Here is a 25,242-nt window from a genome sequence, read left to right on the forward strand (position 1 = left end):
GGCATATATGTGTAGTCCACTGAATATTTAAAACTCTTTCAGTGTTTGAAATGGTGAAATTCTAACTGTATAGGGAACAAAATATTTATGTGAAAGTTCGATCAGTTTGTAGTTGGCTGAATGTAATCAAGTATTTAACAAGATGCTGCTGTATTTAATTTTAAAAGTGACAAAAACGAATCTATGTTCAGAGTATTAAGTTTGTACGTTCTCCTTCAAAGAACAGAGAGCCAGTAGTTAATAAAGACAAGTGTTCAGATTTATTTGGAAATTCACAGTTTCTAATGGCACTACAGCTCCGTAGTTACATCGTTGGAAGTCATCTTTCCACAACCCTGGGCGCTGCACACAGGCGGTGTAACTCCCCACCCTACCTCTGCTCTCTTCTGGACCGCTTTTCAGTGGGTTTCTATACAATCAGGCCCTCTTGCTCTGAATGGCTAATTGTACAGATTGGAAAAAAATGTAAATCATCTAAAACATACTGTTAACCTAAAGCAGCAACTTAAACAAACAAAAGAGGCTTTAAATAAGTCACATTACGCACAATACCCCCATAAGGTATTAGACAAGTTTAAAACAGTTATTACTAAAAGTGCTCAATAACTTAAATCTTACAACACAAAACAATGAATTCTCTCCCTTTCAAAAAGAAACTTTCCACTTTTACTCCATTACTGTATAAACACATACTTAGAAATCATTTGATTCAAAGTCACTGCCAATTATTTTTAAAGAAAAGAGACAAAATTAGAATACAAACACACTGACAACACACATGTATATCTGAACATTTGTAGCCAATACAAAGCAAACACCAAGGAGTAATAATCCCTTTAGACTTGACCAATTAGACAAGGCTTGACAAACTCACTAGCTGGTTCTGTGCATATGTACATAGGCAGTGATTATGAGGCCTGGACTCACTGGACAAACTTTCAAATTTTCCATTTGTAAGAGAAAACAAAGATCTCAAAGTCAAGAGGATTAGTGCTTATTGTGAATGTTTAAAATGTAACATAGCTAAAGGAAACCCTTAAAGTGGCTACATGTGTTTAACATGTGAATTTATTTAAAAAAAAATTTATTTGCAAATACCAATCATTTGAAGAAACAAATCATGTCGTTTTTTTTCCTCTCACTGAATTAGTAGCCAAAGAAAATTAGTGTGAATAAGTTAACTGAAAATAACATTAAAAGTATCACCACTTACCTAAAAAAATACACCGAAAAATTCCATTAAGTGTCTGTTTCAGGTGAGTTTGCTAAACAAAAGTCTACCTGGCCAAGTCTTTAGGATCTTTACACTGTCTTTACTGAACGCCAGGCGCAAATCACTTTAAAGCCTTGTAGTGTTTGCAGCTTCAAAAAACTAACAAAGTTATAAAAGAAATCAAATGACAGAAAAAGTTCTCCCTCCTCTTCCAGTGGCATTATAAATAGACAAAAGGCACATAAATATGGGAAGGTGCAAGAAATAGGAACAAAGCTAAAGGAAGAGGTTTAGGCTTTCATTCCTATCCCACCCAAGGAACTGGGCTTCCAAATTACTTTTGTCCCAGTAATTAACTAATTAATCTGTGAAAAAACATCTTTATAAAATGTCTACCATTGTCCTTGTAGGAAGTGATCAGTCTTGTAAAACTGCAGCTCATTAACCAAGATTGACATAATCCCACCTACTTTTTAAAAAGGCAGAAACAATAATTTCTGAATACTTTTCCCATTAATATTTTCTCCCTCCCCATACCCTTCAAATACCACAGACTGTTCTTCAAAGAACAACAAAGAAAAGTCTCCAATATGAAAAGTTCGATTAATTTTAGATATGTCCCGAGACTGCTGTAACACCAAATGTTCCCACGGTGATCTCTTTGTTTCCTTTGATTATGTCATGCAGGCTCGGCAGTGATCCTGACTTAGTCTGTATCAAAGTTTTTATCAATTTTCCTTGGTCTTGGACTTTAGATCGCCTTCGTTTCAAAGCCCTCTTCTCAGTTTTTGTCTTTTGGGACTGTCCATTGCACAGACTTGTGCAAGCTGAAATGCCACAAAAATAAGACTCTTCTGACTGTGATGAAGTTTCTGAGCTTCCTTCAGATGGAGGACCCTTATAAGAAGAGTGATAAACTTCTCCCATATTAGAAAAATCTCTCTGGTTTGTAAAAGGCTTTCTTCCTTTTATGTCTCCATTGGCTACAGGGTGCAATGGATCAGCTGGCTTTATGGTCTCAATTTTTTCAGTTTTGTACTTGCAGCGTTTCTTCTTTAACACAAGTAAAAGAAAGAGTAGGAATTAGACCTCTGATAGGTACCTAATCAAACATTCAGAAAGCTGAGCTACTGGAGTAAAGTGCCATCTCCTGGTGGAAAGTGAAAGTACTATAAACAGCAAAACACACTGTGTTATGTTCTATACAGGTACTACCATAATTACCTTTCCACTCTGTAATACTACTCAACCAAATTCTTCATTTATCTGTCACCTCTGAATATAGATTAGGTATCTGAATGCTTATTATATGCCATATAGTCTTCCAGTTGCTTTCATGTGTATCTTACTAACCCTGAAACGTGAGAATTTTGTCCTTGGCTACCAGATGAGAAAACCAAGGTTCATAAGTTTGATTCCCTGTCCAAGTTACATGGTAGTAAGTGGCCAGATTAGGATTGAATCCTAGGCTATTTGGTTTTAATGGTCAAGTTCTTTAGTCTAGAGACAAATGTTGTTTGCTTAGTCGTTAAGTCGTGTCCGACTCTTCTGTGACCTCATGGACTCCTCACTCCACGAGAATTTCCAGGCAAGAACACTATAGTGGGTGGCCATTTCCTTCTCTGGGGGATCTTCCAGACCCAGGGCTAGAACCTGTGTCTCCTGCATTGGCAGGCAGATTCTTTACCACTGAGCTACCTGGACCTCTAATGAGTACAACTTACTTTCAGAGGCAAAATGGGAAAAGCACACACTTTGTAACCGAAATAGCCTACTTATATTTTGATTTTTGCCACCTCTTTAATGGGTCATTTAAAGAAGATACAAATTCTGAGTTTCAGTTTTCTCACTTAAAAAATGGGGAAAGTATCATTTTCAGGATGATATGAGGATTACAGGAATAGGTACACACACTACCTGACGTGCACTGATAATAAAGAATGACTATCAACAAGGGGTCAGCAAGTTTTTTCTGTAAAAGCCAGACAGTAAGTATTTTAGGCTTTTCAAGTCACATACTCTCTCTCCTACATATTCACTTTTATTTTATAACCCTTTAAACACGGTTCCAGGATCATAATAAATAACAGGCCATATATGGCCTATGGGCCACAGTTTGCAACCGTGTAAACAAATCATTATCATAATTGAAAATAAACAGTAAGTTTAAGGGCCAGTAACAGTTATAGTAAAACTTTCACCTATTTCTTCATCTACATCCACATAACACATCAATACACTTGAAAGGAAACAAAGCATTACCTTTTTTTCTGGAGAGAACTTGAGGGGTTCTACAATGTACAAATCACTTGGATCTACTGTAAGAAAATACAAAAAGGCAGATATAAAATGTAAAGTAGATTATACTATGATTAAATACTGTAACTATTATCCATTTATGATTATTTTCATAACAGAACCAGTGAATTTATATTTTTAACAGGTTAAACAAATATTTATGCATTTGAAATTAGTAAGCCTAAAGCAACAAGGTAGAAGAGGGCACCATTCTTATCCTGGGCTTGACTGGTCATCATTGAATAACTTAAGTTTTTAACTAACAGCTGGCTATCAGCCAACACATTAAGGATCCTTCTTTGGACCAGCTCTATGCTCTTCTTTAGTCGCTAAATCGTGTTTAAATCTTTTGCAACCCTATGGACTATAGGTTACCAGGTTTCTCTGTCCATGGGATTTCTCAGGCAAGAATACTAGAGTGGATCTTCTATCTTGGGGATAGAACCAGTTTTTCCTGCATTTGTGGGTGGATTCCTTACCACTGAGCCACCTGGGAAGCCTCTACCCTCTGAACTTGATAACAAAAATAACATTATCAGATAAGCTAATACCAAACTTACAGATCACATGAATATTTTTCTAAAAGACTATGAAGTTCACACTGTGTTGCAATTATGGGTTAACTGTGTGCAACAAGCACACAGTATGAAAGTCAGTTCAAGGAACATACACACAAAAGGAAGTTTAAGAAGTTTTTTCTAAGTGTTTATTACTATGATTTACTGTGATCAAAACTATGATTTATTGTGACCAATACCAGAACACTCTGGTACGATAAGAAAATCAGAAATACTAGGCTTCTAAGGTTTCATTACTTTAAGCACATTCAAGACAGCTTTACTGACAAGATAAATGTACATATAAAAGAGGGGCTATGAGATTCTAGTCCTATCCAACCCCCTAAAAGTAAATGATTTATTGTCTGATGCAGGCTGTAAGTCTGTAAGTAACAAATTCATAATAAACTTCATGTGCCAGAAATTTACTGACTCAGTGAATTACATGACTCATGTGAATTATATATAAAATATATATATTATATAATATATATAATTATATTATATAATATATATTTATGTATAAATTATATATAAAATCACATGACTCAGTGAATTATAATTTTTCACATGTCTTAGAAACTTGTTGAGAAAGTCATCAAATATATAAAAATATCCAATGATTCCTTTAAACAGTCATTTCTACTAGATTACTAATCTCATTCAAATTGTTTTTTTAAAAAAAATATGATGTCTACTTCTAGGAATGACTGCTAATGGTTTTCAGATCGAATTTTCCACTAAAAGCAATTAAATACAAATGTTTTTTGTATTTTTTGTAAGACACTAAGAGCACTTCCCACTCCAGTACTCTTGCCTGGAAAATCCCATGGACGGAGGAGCCTGGTGGGCTGCAGTCCATGGGGTCGCTAAGAGTCGGACACAACTGAGCGACTTCACTTTCACTTTTCACTTTCACGCACTGGAGAAGGAAACAGCAACCCACTCCAGTGTTCTTGCCTGGAGAATCCCAGGGACGGGAAGCCTGGTGAGCTGCCGTCTATGGGGTCGCACAGAGTCGGACACGACTGAAGCGACTTAGCAGCAGCAGCAACAGCACTTACTTAGGCTGTCAAGACTAAGTAAGTAAGTAATCCCAGGCCACAACTGAAGGAAAAGCAGGAATCCAGACCCGTCAAGTGAAACACAAGTCATTTTTGCCCAGAGACTTTGCCACCACTGTCTAGCAACATGGCATCATACTGCATATTACTAGCCAAGGACACATCAACAACCGAAGTACAGTTTCTACTGAATGCATGTTGTTTTCATGCCATCGTAAGTTGAAAAATTAAGTCAAATCATCATAAATTTAGAGACGACCTGTATATTATACTCCTCTTTCAACAGAAAATTACAAGGCATTTTAAAAAGGGTACACACAGTTTGAAAAGACTAAACAAGCATCAGAACCAGAGTTAGATTTGACAGAAATGTTGACATTATTAGATCAGGAATTTTTTTAAAAAATACATTAAGGATGTAAATTGAAAAAAAGCAGACAACATGCAAGAACAGATGGATAATATAAGCAGAAAAATTCTAAAAAGGAGTTTAAAAAATGCTAGATAGAGATCAAACACAGGAACAAAAATGAAGAATGCCTGTGGGTTCATTAATAGACTGAGTAAAGAATCACTAAACTTGAAAATGTGACGATAGAAATTTCCAAATCTAAAATACAAAAAGAAAAACAACTTAAAAAAAGAAATGAACAGACTATCCAAAAACCATGAGATGACTACAAAAGGTGTAAGTAACATACAAGTAATGAGAATACAGGAGGATAAGGACGGGAGAAAGGAACAGATGCAATATTTTAAGTAATAATGGCAGAATCTCCTCAAATTGACATCAGACAGTAACCACAGCTCCAGGAAACTTAGAACAACAAGCAGGATAAATGCCCAAAATACTACAACCAGGTATATCATATACAAATTTCAAAAAAATCAAAGATATAAGCTAAAATTGAGGACCTAAAATTGCCAACAGACCTGCTTTAGAAGTAATGTTAAAAAGCAGTTCTTCAGAAAGGAGGACAATAAGATAGGTCAGAAACCCAGCTTCACATAAAGAAAGGAAGAGCATCAGAGAACGAATAAAGGAAGGGAAGATAAAAACTTTCACTTTTCTTATTCTTAATCCATAACAATTTGTTCAAAACAATAATAGCAACAAAGTACCTGAGTATGCTTATGTAAATAGACAAGATTAGGTAAAAGTAAAAAGAATGACAACACTGATAGAAGGAAGGAATTAAGAAATATTTTGTTATTACAATACATCTGTACTACCTCTAGAGTTAATATAGTGTTATTTGAAAGTGGACTCGTATTAGCTGTAAATGTATACTGTAAACTCTGGGACCCTAAAAAAAAGTCATAAAATTTTTTAACCTATGCTATGGAAGGAAAAAAATGAAACCATATAATATGCTGTTAAAACCACAAAAGGCAGAAAAAATGTGGAAGATAGTAACAGGAATAAAGAATGAGAGCAACAAATAGAAAACAGTAACAAATATAGCAAATATAGTCAGGCAAATATCAAATCATTTTAAACTGGTGTATTTAGATACACCAATTTATAAGGCTGTAAAAGTGGATCAAACAACAAGATTGAACCATATGTTGCTCATAAGAAGTCCACTTTAAATATAAAGACAGATATAGATTAAGGGAACAGGGATGAAAAAAGATATACCATGCTAACACAAATCAAAAGAAAGCAGGAATGGCATATTAATTTCAGAGAGGGTAACTTTCAGAGCAAGGAAATTTATTCAGGATAAAGAGGGACATTTCATGATGATAAAGGGGCCCATTATCCAAAAAGCATAACAATCTTTAATGTGTATGCATCTCACAGAATGACAGAATACATGAGGCAAAAACTGGTAGAACTACAAGAAGAAACAGATGAACCTACTATTATAGCTGGAGACTTTAACACTCCTCTACCCGAAGATCCAGCAAGAAGAGAATCAAAGAATATGGCAAATGTCAATAGCACCAAAATCCACTGCGTTTCTACATACCAGCAATAAACACACACACACACACACAATGCCATTCTCTACAGCATCAAAAAATATTCTAGAAACAAAGCTTTCAAAAGTTTGACTTTTGGGACTATACAGAGATGCTATGTTCTTCCCAAATTGATATGTAGAATCAATGTAATCAACCAAAAGCCTAATAATTTTTCAATGAAACACTTAATAAATGATTCTAAATTTACATGGAAACAAAGACCCAATAATGGCTGAGCAGCAACTGAATTTCATATAAATTTTACACTGGATTCCCTTCCTAAAACCACATACAAAAAATCAATTCCAGGTATCTTAGAAATCTAAAGATAAAAACCAAACACTAGAACTATAAGAGACTATCATCCATAAACAGTAAAAAAAAAAAAAAAAAAAATTGTTTAAACAAGACAGAAAAAGCACTAAACTTACACCAGGAAAAAAAATTTCGTAAGTTTAATTACATTAAAATTAAGAGCTTCTTTTTCTTATTTAAAAAGACTCCATGTAAAAGAAAATAAATATTTTGGAAAATAAAATTTTCATTTTAGAAGACTTAAAAAAAAAAAAGAAAAGAAAAGAAATAGCCTCAAGAGTGAAATAAGATTAACTGCAACATTATCGAACTAACAATTAGTATACAAATTTTAAAACTAACTATAAGCCAACAGGGAAGAGATAAACAACCAAATAAAAAAACAGGCAAAAATTTCAATGTCTAAGAAAGTCAAATGATTAAAACGCCTAAGTAAGCATGCTCAACTTCACTAGTAATCACGTAAATGCAAATTACAACTGAAATGAGGTTAACAAACACTTTAAAACTTGACAATTCTGATTGTGCGCTGGCAAAAGTGTAGAAAATGGAAATTCTCAAGGTACTGGTGGAAGGATAAACTGATATGACCACTTTGGAAAACTATACTATTACCTTATAACTTATAGATAAGCATATTCTACAACCCAGCAATTTTACATCTAGGTAATATTCCTAGAGGGGGCTTCCCAGGTGGATCAGCGGCAAAGAATACACCTGCTAAGCAGGCAGCTTCAACTCCTGGGGCAGAAAGATTCCATCCCCTACTCCCTCCACCCCAGATGGAAATGGTAACCCACTCCAGTATTCTTGTCTGGGAAGTCCCATGGACAGAGGAGACTGGTAGGCTTGCAAAAATCCATGGGCTTGCAAAAAGTGTAGGAAATGACTTAGCAACACAACAACAAAAACATTCCTAGAGAAACTTATGCAACTCTGTGCCTATATACAAACAAAGGGAATGTTTACACCAGCATTATCTGTAATAGCCCCAAACTGTAAATAACACAGCAGAACAGATAACTATATTGTAATTTAGTCAGTTACTGAAATACTATACAATATTGAAAATGAAGTACAATTATGTATATGAACCTTACAAATAGAATGCTGAAGGAAAGAAGGCAAAAAGAGTATATATAGTATAATTTCATTTATCAAAAGCTCAAAACCAGGCAAAAATCCAATTATATCACTGAGAAACACAAACAATGATGGTAAAACTTATGAAAATGAAGATGACAACTAATTCAAAAGTCAAGATAGTTACCTCTACAAAAAGCAATATCAAAAGTGCTGGTCTTGCTCTATTTCTTGATCTGGGTGTTAGTTACACAGGTGTTCACTTTATAATTACTCTGCATGTTGTACATTTCAGTTTTATGCACTTTTTGGTATTTCACATATTTCACAACAAAAATGTATTACAAAAATCAAAATAGTTTAGGTCTACTTGGATGCTCAACAAAAGTCAGAGATGCAAATCTAAGTATAATCTATAAAATACTGATGAAAGAAATTAAAGAAGGTACAAACAAACTGAATGATATCTCATGTTCATGACTAGAAGACTTCATATTGTCCAAGATGTCCATATACTACCAAAACGATCTATAGATTAAGCATAAGCCCTATCAAAATTCCAATAGCATTCTTTTTTTAATGAAATGCATCTTAAAATTCATATCAAATCCCAAGTACCTTAAATAGGCAAAGCCATTGTGAAAAAGAAAAATAGTTATAGGACTCACATTGCCTGATTTCAAACATAATAATCAAAACAGTACTGGTATAAAGACAGACATATAGAACCGGGGAAAAAAAAACAGTCCAGAAACAAACCCTCACACAAATGGTCAAATAACCTTCAACAAGGGTGCCAAGACCATTCAATGGGGAATGAACAGTCTCTTCAATGAACAGTGCTAGAAAGCTGGATATCCCCATGCAAAGAATGAAGCTGAACCCTTATCTTACATCATATACAAAAAATAACTCAAAATAGATGTGGTCCTCTTTGTTTTTGCTTTTGTTGCTTTTTGTTGCTTTAAATGTCACATCCAAGGCCAGTGTTATAAAGTTTCTTTTTCCAAAAAGTTATAAAAACTTTATAACACTAGCCTTGGCAATGATTTCTTGGATGTGACAGTTAAAGCAGAAGCAACAAAAGCAAAAACAGACAAACAGGACTACATCAAACTTAAAAAGTTTTTGTCCATCATAGGACAAAATCATCAGAGTGAAAATGCAACCTACAAAATGGGAGAATGTATCTATGAATCATATACTTGATGCAGGATTAATATCCAGAATATACAGAACTCCTATAATTAAGCAAAACATAACTTGGTTTAAAAATGAGCAAAGGACTTCAATAGACATTTCTTCAAAGATGATTTACAAATGGCCAACAAGCATATGAAAAGATGATCAACATCACTAATCATCAGAGAAACACAAATCAAAAGGAAAATGAGGTTATCACCACACACCCATCAGGATGGCTACTATCAAAACAGAAAACAAGTATTGGTGAGGATGTGGAGAAATCTGGAACCACTATGCACTGTTGGTGAAACTGTAAAATGGTGCAAGCACTATGGAAAACACTGTAAAGGTTCTTCAAAAAATAGAACTACCATATGATTCAGCAATCACGCTTGAGTACACATTTGACCCTCTAACAACATGGGTTTGAAGTCTACTTATACCTGGATATGTGAGTCTATTTATATGTGGATTGTTTTTCAACAGTAAATACTACAGTACTACATAACACGTGGTTGGCTGACTCCATGGATGCAGAACCTTGAATATGAAGGAACCACGGATACGGAGGGCTAGCTCTAAATTATATATGTATTTTCAACTGTACAGATTCGGTGGCCCTAACTCCAGCACTGTTCAAGGGCCAACTACATATCCAGAACTGAAAGCAAGGACTTAAAGACATATTTGTACACTCATGTTCACACAGCATTATTTCACAATAGCCAAGAGGCAGAAGCAACCCAAGTGCCCATCAACAGATGAATAAACAAAGTATAGTATCTATCTGTATAACATAATATTATTCAGTCTTTAAACATAAATCCTGTCACATGTTAAAACATGGATGAAACTTGAGGACATTATGCTAAGTGAAATAAGCCAGTCAGAGGAAGATGATTTAAGAGGATATATGATTTCACTTATATAAGGTATCTAAAGTATTCAAATTCACAAGAACAGAAAACACACTGACGGTGACCAGGGGCTGGGAGGAAGGGGAAAAAAGGCAGTTGTTTAACAAATACAGTGTTTCAGATTTACAAAATGAAAAACTTCTGGAGACCTGTTTTACATCACTGTGAACATACTAAACATGACTAAAGTATATACATAACAATTACATTTCTAAGAGAAACTTAAATTTCAAGATGGTAAATTTTATGTTGTATGTCTTTTTACTACAATAAGAAAACAAAATAAGAAATGGACCCTTCTCATAGAGGTTGAAATTAAAAATAAGGCAAGTACAAGATGGCTAAAATCAAAGTAGACAATAGTAAATGTCATAAGAGATTTAATTCAAATTAGGAGAAGAAATAAATGAATTAATGAATAGCAGAATCAGAATTAGTTTCCTATTGTACTCAACTTCTTAAATTATAAAGATGAACCAAGATGATACAGTTGTTTAAAATACAAGTAATACTACTATCAGGTACAAAAGACTGTACTACCTGGCCTTGAAGAGTCACATGAAGAGAAGAGAAACAGGCTTTCAACTAACTTAGAATGGTACGAGAAATGCTGAGGAGGAAAAACACCTCAAAATATTGATATTTCATAATCACACAAATACAGCTAAAAGATCAACAATACTAAATGTTAAATCTTAATATGGATGTGGAACAAATGGAACTCTAAAAAACAGCTGAATGTTCACACAACATTCTTGGCAAACTGTGTGGTAGTTATTTACTAAAGTGGAGTACACACAATCTTATGATCCAGCAATTCCCTTTCTGCTATATACCCAACAGATGTGTGTATGCAAGAAAATAATCCAATGGAAACGAATAATGCGTAGTATGTTTGCATAAGGCAACACTAACTACAACTATACTCAACGACATGGTGAATCTCACACTATCAAAATATGCAGTGACTCTACTGAGAGGAAATGGGTAGTGACTAAGGAGCACAAGGAAGTTTCTGGGATGCTAGATAATGCTGGACTTCTTAATCTTGGTCACATAGTTATGTGTGGTTTGTGAAAATCCACCAAACTTTATAAATGATTAAGTATAAAATCCTGTACAAATTACACTTCATTAAAAAAATTCAGTTATAAAAAGACATCAGCCAAAAAAAAAAAAGAGCAGGAAGTAGGAAGAAATTTACTAGTTTTAAGGAAACACACATGTAATGGACTAAGTCTGTAAAGTTTCATGGTAACAGTAAACCAGAGCAGCACAGGAATGATTGTTTTAATATTTAACCAATTGAAACACACTGCTCAGTGACTAAATCCTAAAGATAAAGATCCAATGATTATTAAGAAAGCATTAGCTGAAATACACAATTAATTTGGTTATTTTAATATTGCTATGAAGATGTCTCAGTAAGCACTAATTACAGTACTAATTATTAAAAAGTACTGATACATGAAAGCCACTCAGTACACATTCATTCATTTATTAAGTATTCATCAAGTGTTAGACTATGGAATACTATTATAGACCTTGGACTGTAAAAAAGAAAAAGATTTATTTTTCTTAAAGTGCCTCACAGTCCTAGAGACAAAAGGGGTCCTACCTGTATAGGAAGAGGAGGCAGATAAGCACAGGATACTATGGGAGCACATTCAGGTTTTCCATATCTGCTGAACTTTCTCAAACACCCCTTTCTAAAAAGAAATACTTCTAAACAGGAGCAGGTGCAAACAGGCTATCAATGGCTAATTAATGGCTAATTAAACTAAGCCCCTCCCGCCCCACCCTCTGGGTTTTTAGGAACAAAGATAAAGTGTAGAAATGGTAGTGGCTTTGACACAGCACAAACAAAGGCCACTCATACCCACTGTTAGGTTGCAGATGGTCTCCAACACAACATTGACATTCTAGAAGGAAGCTAGATTCACTTTTCTATATACATGTTACATATGCACAAAAATCTACCTTCTTTCCCAGTTAACTGCAGAGACTTGGATCTGATGAGTGGAAATGAAGTTCTCCTTTTCAAACTCATATCATCATAGGAAGAGAAACACCTAACATTAAGAAAAATCAACATTGGGAACAATGAGTAAAATACATATAATTTACTCTGTATTTGGGGTTAGGTGAATGCTAGAAAACTACATGCCATATAGGACTTATCTCTAAGGTAACACTCCAGTTATAGATAACACATGTAAAAAAAAAATTCAACAATTATTCTCTAAAAGGTGCTGTATTAAAATACCTATTCTCCTCCTCCCCCTTTGAATTCCACATTGAAGTATCTTTCATAACCATTACATGGGTTTTTTATGTACTCAGTGTTTTCTCTATCAGAGTCTACAGAACCTTCCAGGCACAGGACCCTCTCACTAGTTCCAATGACACTTTTAACATTTTGGTTTCAAGATAATCATATGGCGAAAGAAATTATCTCAGTATCTTTTACTTGCTCAAGTTTCTCAAATAAGAGGAAAATTGTTAAAATAATGCTGACTTACCTTTTAGGGCTTGGATACTGATTACTTTTAGGAAGTTTTGAAATAAAATCTCCATCAAATTGAGAAGTGTTTCGACAACGCTGCATACAAAGCATCAGTCCCAAGACAACACAGAGAACCAAAGATATGACAAGATAGCTTTGTCGATCTGAAACCTGAGACGAGAAGAGAGCTTAATAACAATTTGAAAATCATTTTAGGAAAAAAAACACTGAAATTTAAAGTTCAAAGGACAAACCATTTTCAACTTTTTTTTCAAAGTTCTTCAAAACCATAAATGCAGGGCAAGTCCTTTGAAAATTTACTACAAAGGCAACGTTTTCCTTTTTCTTCTTTCCCCCTCTAATTTTTTAAAAATTTTCAAACCCATGGAAAAGTTTTAAAAATAGTACAATGAACATATGTATGCCTTTCACCTGTGTTCTCCAATCTTACATTGTGCCACATACATTTCATTTTTTATCATTTGTACTATCCTTTTGAGTGAGAAAAAAAAAGCTACCTGTCTTTCTCATACAAAACTAAACCACCCATTACCTACTGATTTAAGCCTAAAGATCACCCTTAATTCCTTATGACCTACAACCAAATTCCCAACAAGCTTGTCCTTCTACCTCTTAAATATATCCTGAGTTTAGCAACTTCACACTATTCCCCACTTCTAAAATCCTAAACCAAGTGAACATCACCTCATTCAGGCTATTTCAATCGCTTCCTTAATTGGTCTCCTCCCTAGTTGCTGTCTAGACGGTCTCTAAGAAGCAATTTTCCACAGAGCAACAAGTAGGGAGTTCTCAAACTGTTGTCAATGAAATGATTCATGTTACTTCTTTACTTAATACTTTCCAATGACTTGCAATGATGAGAATAAAATTCAAACCCTAAACTGCCTACAAAGGGCTACATCACCAGGTCTCTGCGGATTTCCTGAACTCATTTCTTACCCTCACCTCTCACATTCACTCTGCTCCAGCTACACCAGTTTTCTTCTTCCTTTTTTTTTTTTTTTTTGGTGAATTAAGACCTCTGTTGCAAAACTAATTATCAAGCAAAACATTAGAAACTATGCACTTGGCTTCAGGGGCTAAGTGCATAAACACACAGGAATGCCAGGCCACAGTGCAAACTACAGAATCCGGGGATGAAGTAGCTCTCCATGAACGAACGTGGAATGATGTCTGTTATGTATTGCACACCAACCTTCTTTCCGAAACATATTACACTGTTTTTAATCACAGGTCCTTTGTCCTACTTGTGCTACTAACAGGCTTGTTCTGACCCCAAGCTATGTGTGCATGCTAACTTCTCTTGAGCACTCAGTTCTAACGCCACTTCCTCAGGTAAGCCTTCCAACATCACCTGAGCTAAGGCAGCAACACTTAAAGCACCACCAGTTCACACATACACGTTTCATTCTCTGACAGATGCTACTGACTGCTGTATGCCTAAACCAAGGATTGGACAGTTCATGCCTGACACACACTTGTGTTGCAATAAATGCTTCTTAAGTCAATGAAAAGTTTGTTTCATTAAGCAGCTTAATGGGGATTCCCAGGTGGCTCAGTGGTAAATAAAAGAATCCACTTGCCAATGCAGGAAACGCAAGAGACACGGGTTTGATCCCTGGGTTGGCAAGATCCCATGGAGAAGGATATGGCAACTCACTCCAGTATTCTAGTCTAGAAAATCCCATGGACAGAGGAGCCTGGTGGGCTCTAGTCCATGGAGTCGCAGAGTTGGACACAACTGAGCAGCAGCAAGCAACTTAATAATAAGCCTTTCTGAATTGAAAATGAAGTATATACTGCACCTACCAATGGTTTTCAAAAGACCTAATAGAATTGCTTTATAACTATATTGTAGGTAAGACCTAAGCTATGAAAGCCATGTTTTCCAAAGCATTATGATAATTAATGTATTTCCCTAACTTTAAACTACCACATTCTGGTGTTCTGATAAAGTTCTCTATAAATGACAATCTTCTTGGATTAAAGTTCTTAGATATAAAGCCAACCTTTATGACACTGTTTCCTACAGTACCATCAATAACAATTACCTCATTTTTTAAAAAATATTTTTATTTCTTTTTCATTTACTTTTATTAGTTGGAGGCTAATCACATTACCTCATGTTTTAATTCTGCTACTGTTGTTGATAAATTTGAAACAAGCTGTGTCATATTGGTCAGCTGTGCTTGCAGCAATTGGATGGCTTCAGTTTGCCGCTGATCCTGTAATAAAGGAAGAAATAAATATTTTCCTTTGTGTTTCATGTACACATTAGCTACATTATAAATTCAAATAAAATAATCTAAAAAAACTGTTAAATTCCTCAAGGCAGAGTGACATATTAATAGGTAGCTCTCAATGAATGAATATTATAAATCTGGACCAGAAATTTTTTTTAAAAAATCTAAAATCCTTAAGAACCTAATTAAGACTATTCAACCTTCCTCCCCTATCTGAGCAAACAAAAACACCTTTTGCCATTCACTGCTACCATGTAGAATATTGCCTAGTAAATTCTAATAAACTACTTCTCAAGTTAATGTGGGCTCCGTATGTGTAAACCAGTATATAACCAGCTACCTGCAAAATCATCATTTTGTCAAGTGTGATTTTTCTAAACCAAAGCAGTCAATACAAAGACATATTGAAAAATTTTTGAAGAATGTTTCTGGATACAGAGCAGGCTCATACCAAGAAGGTTTTAAAAGTTCTATTTCACAGCATTATAGGGTGAAACTTAGGAAGTCACAGTCAAAAAACGACAATGGATCATCTAATCAAAGCTAGGTTATCACCAGTGAAAAGAAAATTCATCAAGAACACCCATCTATCAGAATTTTAGAAACTTATAATCAACAAACATGTCTTTATTTAAAATATTACTTACATGCATATTTTAGAAGCTTATGCAATATGCTCATGGTCATGAACTTACATTAAGTAGACTGTACTGAAAATGTGTACTTACTAGTAAATTTTGGAAGAAGGAAAAGGCAGCAGGAAGTCAAGGAAATCTAACACTTTAATTTAGGATCTTTTATGAAATATCTACACCTAGCCATTTATGATTCTAAAGTTAAATGTTTCAACTTTACATTTAAATAGGTTTTAAGTCTCGACTATGTATGGGGGGGGTGGGGGTGGAGAGTAGGTGGATGTATAAAACTATAACAAAAAAGTTTCACTTACTTCCCTCACTGTGATCCACTGTAGTACTTTCTATCCTATTTCATCTTTTTAAAATGCTGAATGTGAGTCATTAAACTGTTTCTTTTGACTCACATTTAACAAACACTGATAAACTGCAGACAGTTTTAAAGGACAAATTATTAAATTTATGATATTGGTTAACACTTCTAATCAAGATTTACTTCCAACAGTGCTAATGGTACACAAGATTATTTAAAAAGTACTTAAATAATCTTTCATAAAACACAGACTTACATATAAAGCAAACAGAAAATATAGAGGGAAATATTAATAAAGAACTAAATAAATACTGTGTTCATGGGACAGAGGACTTAAGACTATTAAAATGTCAACTCTCCAAATTGATCTATAAATTCAACATAATCCCAATCAATATCCAAACAGATTTTTGTTTGTTTCTGGTAGCAACTGACAAATTGATTCTAAAATCTGTGTTAGTCAAATCCAGATTAGCCAAAACAATTTTGGAAAGGAAGTGCAAAGTTGGAGGATTCACCCTATCTGGTTTCAAGAGTTCCTATATAGTTAGCCATCACAACAGTGTAGTATAAACAAAAAGATAGACAAGTAAGATGAACAAAACAGAAGAGAAACCCAGAAACACAGCCACACATATATGGCGAATGTACTTAAAATAAGTAGAAAGAAAATTCAGTGGAGAAAAGATAGTGCTTTCAACAAATGATGCTGGAAGAAAGGAATATTCATGTTTCTCAATCCCCTAGCCCTCACAAAAAAGCACTTTGATCCATACTTTATAACACTATAATACATAGAATTTAAAATAGATCATAAACCAAACGTAAAATTAAAACTATAGAAATTTTAAAAGAAAACACAGGCAAACAATCTTTGTGACTTTGGGTTAGGCAAAGTTTCTGTAGAGCTAAGAGAAAACAGGTAAACAGGGATTTAACAAATTCTGCTCTTTAAAAGGTATCTTTTTTAAGAGAATAAGAAAACAAGTAATGGATTGGGAGAAAATATTTGCAAAGCCTGTGTCTGATAAAGAACTTGTACTTAGAATATGCAAATAACTTTCAAACCTCAACTGAAAAAAAAAAAGAAAAGGCAGGTTGGAAGAACTTTACTTGGAACCACAATTATGTGTCACAAATTCAGAGTAAGATGCAACTCTGCAACTTGAGACTTTTTTACCTCATGTCATCATCCTTTAGTCCCAAATAGCCTTAGAAAAGTATAAAATTTCTTCATCATGGTAACAAACCATAAAAAAAAGTTATTCATGAACATCACATTTAATGGTGAAATACAGGAATCAATCCCTTAAAATTAACAAGACAGGGAAATGGCTACTATCACCAGTCCTACTGCATCACTGTATAGCTCTAAGTAATAGGTAAGAGTAAACAAGAAGAAAAAAGTACAAGGATTAAAATGAAATAGAGCTATTCTTACAAACAAAAAATTGTCTATATAGAAACCCACAAATGATTTTAGAGTTTAACAAAATTTCAAAAAAGTCCACTACACTTCTACCCACATATATATACATACAAATCTGGAAATGTAACATGAATAATGCTCAAGAAAATTTTCTCTTGGGTATATACTGATACTAAGAGCTAGAAAACATTGTATTATAGAGTAATCATCAACTATCAGGGAAAAAGTGAAGAACATTACTGATCCTTCTTACCAGAGAGAGCCTATAAAATTCAATGGAACTTTATGTAAAAAGTAAGACATGAAGATGACCAACCTGCTCCTCTGCTATTCTTGAAGTATTCTGAAGTTTCACTATTGTTTTATTGAAAGCCTTTTGCATTTCTTCCATTTGTTTTCGGTACCTGTGGAGTAAGAATTGATTTAAATTGGTTTTAATTTCTTATTTACTAATTTATTATTGGAAATACACTTCTGATTTCAATATATGAGATAAAGCCATATTTCTGAAAATGACTCTTACTGAGGTCTGTGCAATAAAGGAAAACTTATAAAGGTAAAATAAAGAGGTCCCTTGAGGTATTTGCTACCTCAACAGCAATTCTAAGCTCCTTGTTGCTACAGAAGATTTACGAGTCAAACACATAGTCAATTTATAACAAAAGATCTATGAATACACAACAGGGAAAGGACAGTCACTTCAATAAATGGTGCTAGGAAAACCAAACACCCACAGGCAACAGAAACTGGACCCCTATCTTACACCATACACAAAAAACCCAAAATGTATAAAAGACTTAATGTAAAAACTGAAACAACAGAACTCCTAGAAGAAAACATAGGCAGTAAAAGTTCCTTCAATTCAGTCATGGAAATTTTTTTTGGATTTAACACCAAAAACAAAAGCAATAAAAGCAAAAACAGGTTGAACTATATCAAACTGAAAAGCTACACAGCAAAAGAATGAAAATGAACAAGGCTACCTACCAAACGGGAGAAAATATATGCAAGCCATTAATTAATCTTATAAGTGGTTAATATCCAATATATTGAGTACATACAGAATTCATACAACTCAACAGCAAAAAACAAACCATTTAAAAATTGGCAGAGAATCTGAATATTTTCCCAAAGAAAACAAATAGATGGAAGAAGATGAAAAGCTACTCAACATCATAAGGGACATGCAAATCAAAATCACAATGAGTTATCATCCCCTCCCATCTATTAAAATAGCTATTATCAAAAAGACAAAAAAAATAACATGTTGGAGAGGATGTAGAAAAACAAGAACCCTTGTACAGTTAGCAGGAATGTAGTGTAGCCTGCGGTGTAGCCACTACAGGTAACAGTATGATAGTATCTCAAAAAATTAAAAACAGAACTACCATATGACTTAGCCATTCCACTTTTGAGCATTTATCTGAAGGAAACAAAAAACACTATCTTGCAAAGATATCTGCATGCCCAAATTCACTGCAGCATTATGTACAATAGCCATGATGTGGAAGTTAACTAATCAACAAAAGAATGGATAAAGAAATGTGGTATATGTATACCATGGAATATTATGCAACTATAAAAAAGAAGGAAGTTTTGCCATTTCTGACAACATGGGTGGACCTTGAGGGCATTATGCTACGTGAAACAAGTCAGAGAAGGACAAATATCATATGATCTCACTTACATGTGGAATTAAAAACAAAAATCTTAAACTCATAGATAACAGAGAACAGACTGGTGACTATCAATTGCAGGGGGTAGAGGTGGGCAAAAGGTAAAACTTAAAATGATGAAGTAATAAGAATATATGAAAAGGCAAAAAGATAGGACAATGAAAGATGAACTCCCCAGGTAGGTTGGTGCCCAATATGCTATTGGAGATTAATAGAGAAATAACTCCAGAAAGAATGAAGGGACAGAGTCAAAGCGAAAACAGCACCCAGTAGTGGATGGGACTGGTGACAGAAGCAAGGTCCAATGCTGTAAAGAGCAATATTGCACAGGAACCTGGAATGTTAGGTCCATGAATCAAGGTAAATTGGAAATGGTCAAACAGGAGATGGCAAGAGTGAAGGTCGACATTCTAAGAATCAGCAAACTAAAATGGACTGGAATGGGTGAAATTAACTCAAATGACGATTATATCTACTACTGTGGGCAGGAATCCCTTAGAAGAAATGGAGTAGCCATCATAGTCAACAAAAGAGTCCAAAATGCATTACTGGATGCAATCTCAAAAACGACAGAATGATCTTTGTTCATTTCCAAGCAAACCATTCAATATAACGGTAACCCTCCAAGACTATGCCCCAACCAGTAATGCTGAAGAAGCTGAAGTTGAATGGTTCTATGAAGACCTACAAGACCTTCTAGAAGTAACATCTAAAAAAGATGCCCTTTTCATTATAGGGGACTGGAATACAAAAGTAGAAAATCAAGAAACACCTGGAGTAACAGGCAAATTTGGCCTTGGAGTACAGAATGAAGCAGGGCAAAGGTTAATAGAGTTTTGCAAGAGACCACACTGGTCATAGCAAACACCCTCTTCCACAACACAAGAGAAGACTCTACACATGGACATCACCAGTGGTCAATACTGAAATCAGCTTGATTATATTCTTTGCAGCCAAAGATAGAGAAACTCTATACAGTCAGGGAAAACAAGACCAGAAGCTGACTATGGCTCAGATCATGAACTCCTTATTGCCAAATTCAGACTTAAATTGAAGAAAGTGGGGAAAACCACTAAACCATTAAGGTATGACCTAAATCAAATCCCTTACGATTATACAGTGGAAGTCAGAAATAGATTTAAGGGACTAGATCTGACAGACAGAGTGCCTGATGAACTATGGACAGAAGTTCATGACATTGTACAAGAGACAAGGAACAAGACTACCCCCAAGAAAAAGAAATGCAAAAAAGCAAAATGGTTGTCTGAGGAGGCCTTACAAATAGCTGTGAAAAGAAGAGAAGTGGAAAGCAAAGGAGAAAAGGAAAGATATACCCATTTGAATGCAGAGTTCCAAAGAATAGCAAGGACAAGAAAGCCTTCCTCAGTGATCAGTGCAAAGAAATAAGAGGAAAATAACAGAATGCGAAAGACTAGAGATCTCTTCAAGAAAATTAGAGATACCAAGGGAACATTTCATGCAAAGATGGGCTCAATAAAGGAAAGAAATGGTATGGACCTAATAGAAGCAGAAGATATGAAGAAGAGGTGGCAAGAATACCTTTGTTGACAAAGTAATGTCTCTGCTTTTGAATATGCTGTCTAGGTTGGTCATAGCTTTTCTTCCAAGGAGCAAGTGTCTTTTAATTTCATGGTTGCAATCACCATCTGCAGTGATTTTGGAGCCTAAAAAAATAAAGTCAGCCACTGTTTCCATTGTTTCCCCATCTGTTTGCCACAAAGTGATGGTACTGGCAGTCATGAAATTAAAAGATGCTTACTCCTTGGAAGGAAAGTTATGACCAACCTAGACAGCATATTAAAAAGCAGAGACTTTACTTTGCAAAAAAGGTCCGTCTAGTCAAGGCTATGGTTTTTCCAGTGGTCATGTATGGATGTGAGAGTTGGATTATAAAGAAGGTTGAGCGCTGAAGAACTGATGCTTTTGAATTGTTGTGTTGGAGGAGACTCTTGAGAGTCCCCTGGACTGCAAGGAGATCCAACCAGTTCATCCTGAAGGAGATCAGTCCTGGGCGTTCATTCGAAGGACTGACATTGAAGCTAAAACTCCAATACTTTGGCAACCTGATGTGAAGAGCTGACTCATTTGAAAAGACCCTGATGTTGGGAAAGATTGAGGGCAGGAGAAGGGGACGACAGAGGATGAGATGGTTGGATGGCCTTACTGACTCAATGGACATGAGTTTGGGTAAGCCCCAGGAGTTGGTGATAGACAAGGAGGCTTGGCATGCTGCAGCCCACGGGGTCACAAAGAGTCAGACACGACTGAACGACTGAACTTAACTGAATTAGAATATAACGTATAGCATGTTGACTACAGTTGATAATACTGGATTGTATATTTGAAAGTTGCTAACAGAGTAGATCTTAAAACTTATCACAAGGAAAAAAACCTGTAACTACATGGTGATCATATTAACAGATTTAGTTTGGTAATCATTTAGTATATATACAAATATCAAATCATTGTTATACCTGAAATAATATAATGTTCCACATCAATTACATTTCAAAAAAAAGAAGGTTTATCATTCATGATTTCAGTGATTCCTTTAGTGAGGGTAAAAAGGGTGGGAGTGGGGAGAGGCTTGAGCAAGTATGATGCAAGCACGTACACACACCCACATAAAATTTGCCAATAAATTATATGCATGAATTAAGAATATCTTTTAGCAAATAATAATGACTTTAGGGACATTTCATTAGTAGCATTTTAATTTAAGAGGATTAGGAAAAGGTAGTATTTCAGAAATTCTGGGCACTGAGTGCCTTGTGGTTACAAAATGTTGGGAAAGTCCTAAGGCACAATGACACTTAAGGAACAACAACAATAAAAAAATTGGCTTAAGTGGAGAACTGTGCCAGGGGTCTTCATCACTGCATAAGCAAATTGGCATTGCCTCTGGCATTTTGTAAGCACAAGAAGGTATATTGTTACAACTAGGACTAGGATTCTGGATACTTGCTGAAAGAGTTCAAATGTTGCCTAATCATCTAGTTTAGTCTATTCCAGTCTTATTTAAATTCTTAAATAATACCTAGTCAAGTTCCATAAAGAGCTTCAAGGTCTATAAAAATTTTGCCATGAGTGCTGTGGGAATCAAACAGCAAAAGTATCTAAAGTTAAGCAACAGGAGAAAGGAGAAACTGATACAGATAATTCAAATTTGTTATGTCACTCAGTATTTCTAAAAATGGAAATCACTTCTTAAAATTACTCACCAACATCCAAATAACTTTCTCTCTCCAGCTAAAATGCTTATTACTACTACATTCATTGTTTAGCCGCTAAGCCGTGACTGATCTCTTGCGACCCCATGGACTATAGCCTGCCAGGCTCCTCTGTCCATGGGATTTCCCAGGCAAGAATACTGGAGTGGGTTACCATTTCCTTCTCCAGGGGATCTTCCTGACCCAGGCATTAAAGCCATGTCTCCTGCATTGGCAGGCAAGTTCTTAACCATTGAGCCACCAAGGAATCATGAGATAATTAAATCCTCTCCTTTAGTCAGATTATACTCTGCTACTTAAATCACCGTGCAAAGTGGATTGTGCTAATTCATAAGAAAGCTTACCTTTGACTAAGTTCCTCCAGGTAGCGACCACTGAGAGACATGTTAACTTCTAAGGCTTTAATACGGTTATTAAGTCTCATAAATACTGATTCCTTTTGGTTTGATCCATGTACAAGATTTCCATTAGCATATCCTAGATCTGAGGAGTTTTGCAATTCAGCATAAAAATCTGTAGCTGTCCTCTGTAACCCTCTTAAAAGGACATCTTCTGGAGACTGTTCATCTTCTTTTACTTCAGGTAATGAAGAAGAATCCACAACAGGAGTTGAAATTTGCTTTGGTGTGTCAGCTATGTTCATTTTGGCTTCCCCATCTTCAATGTCTGGCACAGTAGCTGTGTTTACAGGTGGCACTATTGTTTCAGATAGCTTTGTGGTCATTTGCATGGAGTTTATGTCTTCTTTTACATTATCCATTACTTCATCAAGTATTTTTGTTTCATAGATCACAGCTGGTTTCTCTATAGAACTCAAACTCTCAGACCTTTTTTCTGTTTTATCATCAACCTCAACAGAACTGTCTTGGGGAATCACTTGTGATGGTGAATGCCCTGCCTCATATTTAATAGGCTCAGATACTTCTATTTTAGATAATGAGTTGATTTCTGGAGTAACATCTAAGAGAACAGACTGAGAAAGAGTTTGAGGATGGCTTGGTTCAAGTTCAATTGCATCTAAAGTGTGATTAATCAAATCTTCCTGGAGCACACCACTTAAATCATCTAGAACAATGGTTTCAGCTTCCTTTTCCTTATTCTTACTGTCTGGTTCTCCACCTGGAGGCTGCAATAATGAAACATCTACCAGTTCTTCAGGAAGTACTAGTGGTGGTTCAGCTGATGTAAGATACTCTTTTTCTTTACTCAGAGCAGTTCTGCTGCGTTGCCGATAACGAGCAACTCTAACTGAACACCATTTATATATATATTCTGAAAAACTAGAAATACAACAAATTGTGGTGAGTTCACTGCAAAATATTTGTGTCTCTGACTCAAACCAAGGTGATGCTTCATCCTCTTGTTCGCCACTGCCCAGAAGGGTCACTGTAGAAGGACTTGCCTCCTCCTCTTCTTCTTGAACTAGCTGTACAATGGGACTTTCTTTTGTAGGATCTGGTGACAGTGACTCGGTGTCTTGTACATGTCCTCCAGTGGTTTCAAACCTAGAAATACATATCCATAATTATGCTTAAGGAAAATAAATGTATCACACATAAGATAAAAAGGGAAAGTACAGAAAACACTCAAATTTACTTTGAATGAATTACTATCCTTCAAATCACTTTCATTACAAAAACAGCATTATTCAGGAATGGGAACAGAAAGATAATCTATCAAGTGACAAGCCAGATGATTCAAATCACCATATTTCCCAAATCAAGTTTTTCTTTAATCTCTAAGAATAGTTATGTGATTATTTCCATTTACTGAACATAGTACCGTTACTGAATATTTCCATTTAGTGAATATAATACCCTTCCTCCCATATTCACCAATATCAGAAGCTTTATCACCCCTTATACCAGAAACTGAGCTACCCAAGGGCTATGGAAGTCCCAGTTAGAACAAGAAGCCAGGACCTTACTACGAATGCACTTTGTGCCTGAGTATCCTACTTTCAAGAGTCATCCTACAGTTGACCCTTGAACAGTATGCAGCAAGTCAGAGTTGCTGGCCTTACACACTGTGTAACTCACAGCCTGTCCTCCATATCCACAGTTCCTCTATACTTCAGCTCTGCATCCACAGATTCAACCAACTGAGATCATCTGTACTGCAGTATTTACTAACAAAATAAATCCACGTGTAAGTAGATCTGTACAGTTCAAACCCGTTATTCAAGAGTCAACTGCAGATTTCTCAAAGATCATTTCTCTGTGGAGATTTGAGGAATTTCAATGTGGCATTACACACACACACACACACACACACACACACACGATTATCTGCTCTAGAAAGTAGAAAATATCCCTACTCCCCCCAAATAATCTCAGTATTATCTAGGCTAATTTTCAATTACTGAAAGCTAAATACTTAACTATTGTAATGAAAATCCTGGCTAATAATAAACTACTAGTGTCACTAACTAAGTCCTATCTTTGGGCTCTGGAGTATGCGTGTCCAGTAGGGAAGAGCAGGGAATTCAAACTGGTGGGAACAGTGTTGGAAATTATAATATCTGTGGTCCCTTCCAAGATAAAGGTAATGAATTTCCAGGTGCAG

General features: G+C 35.3%; 1 protein-coding gene across 6 annotated transcripts in view; it reads right to left on the bottom strand.

The window, feature by feature from the left end:
* Positions 1–237: 237 nt before the first annotated feature.
* SUCO (SUN domain containing ossification factor) overlaps positions 238–25,242 on the bottom strand; it is an 86,166-nt gene continuing 61,161 nt past the window's right edge. For 4 of the 6 annotated variants that reach the window (XM_070474319.1, XM_020899087.2, XM_020899158.2 and 1 more), the window contains 7 exons: positions 23,022–24,182; positions 18,067–18,154; positions 15,251–15,355; positions 13,126–13,280; positions 12,584–12,675; positions 3,476–3,531; positions 238–2,266 (listed from right to left, as the gene is read on the bottom strand). In XM_070474319.1, the coding sequence (XP_070330420.1) occupies positions 1,823–2,266; positions 3,476–3,531; positions 12,584–12,675; positions 13,126–13,280; positions 15,251–15,355; positions 18,067–18,154; positions 23,022–24,182 (2,101 nt within the window). In that variant the 3' untranslated portion in view covers positions 238–1,822. Of the gene's footprint in view, positions 2,267–3,475; positions 3,532–12,221; positions 12,313–12,583; positions 12,676–13,125; positions 13,281–15,250; positions 15,356–18,066; positions 18,155–23,021; positions 24,183–25,242 lie in introns of all 6 variants that reach the window. The other 2 variants (XR_002314812.2, XM_020899016.2) reach the window with 2 other exon arrangements.

The sequence above is a fragment of the Odocoileus virginianus genome, chromosome 11 (assembly GCF_023699985.2).
Source record: "Odocoileus virginianus isolate 20LAN1187 ecotype Illinois chromosome 11, Ovbor_1.2, whole genome shotgun sequence".
Classification (NCBI taxonomy): Eukaryota; Metazoa; Chordata; class Mammalia; order Artiodactyla; family Cervidae; genus Odocoileus; species Odocoileus virginianus.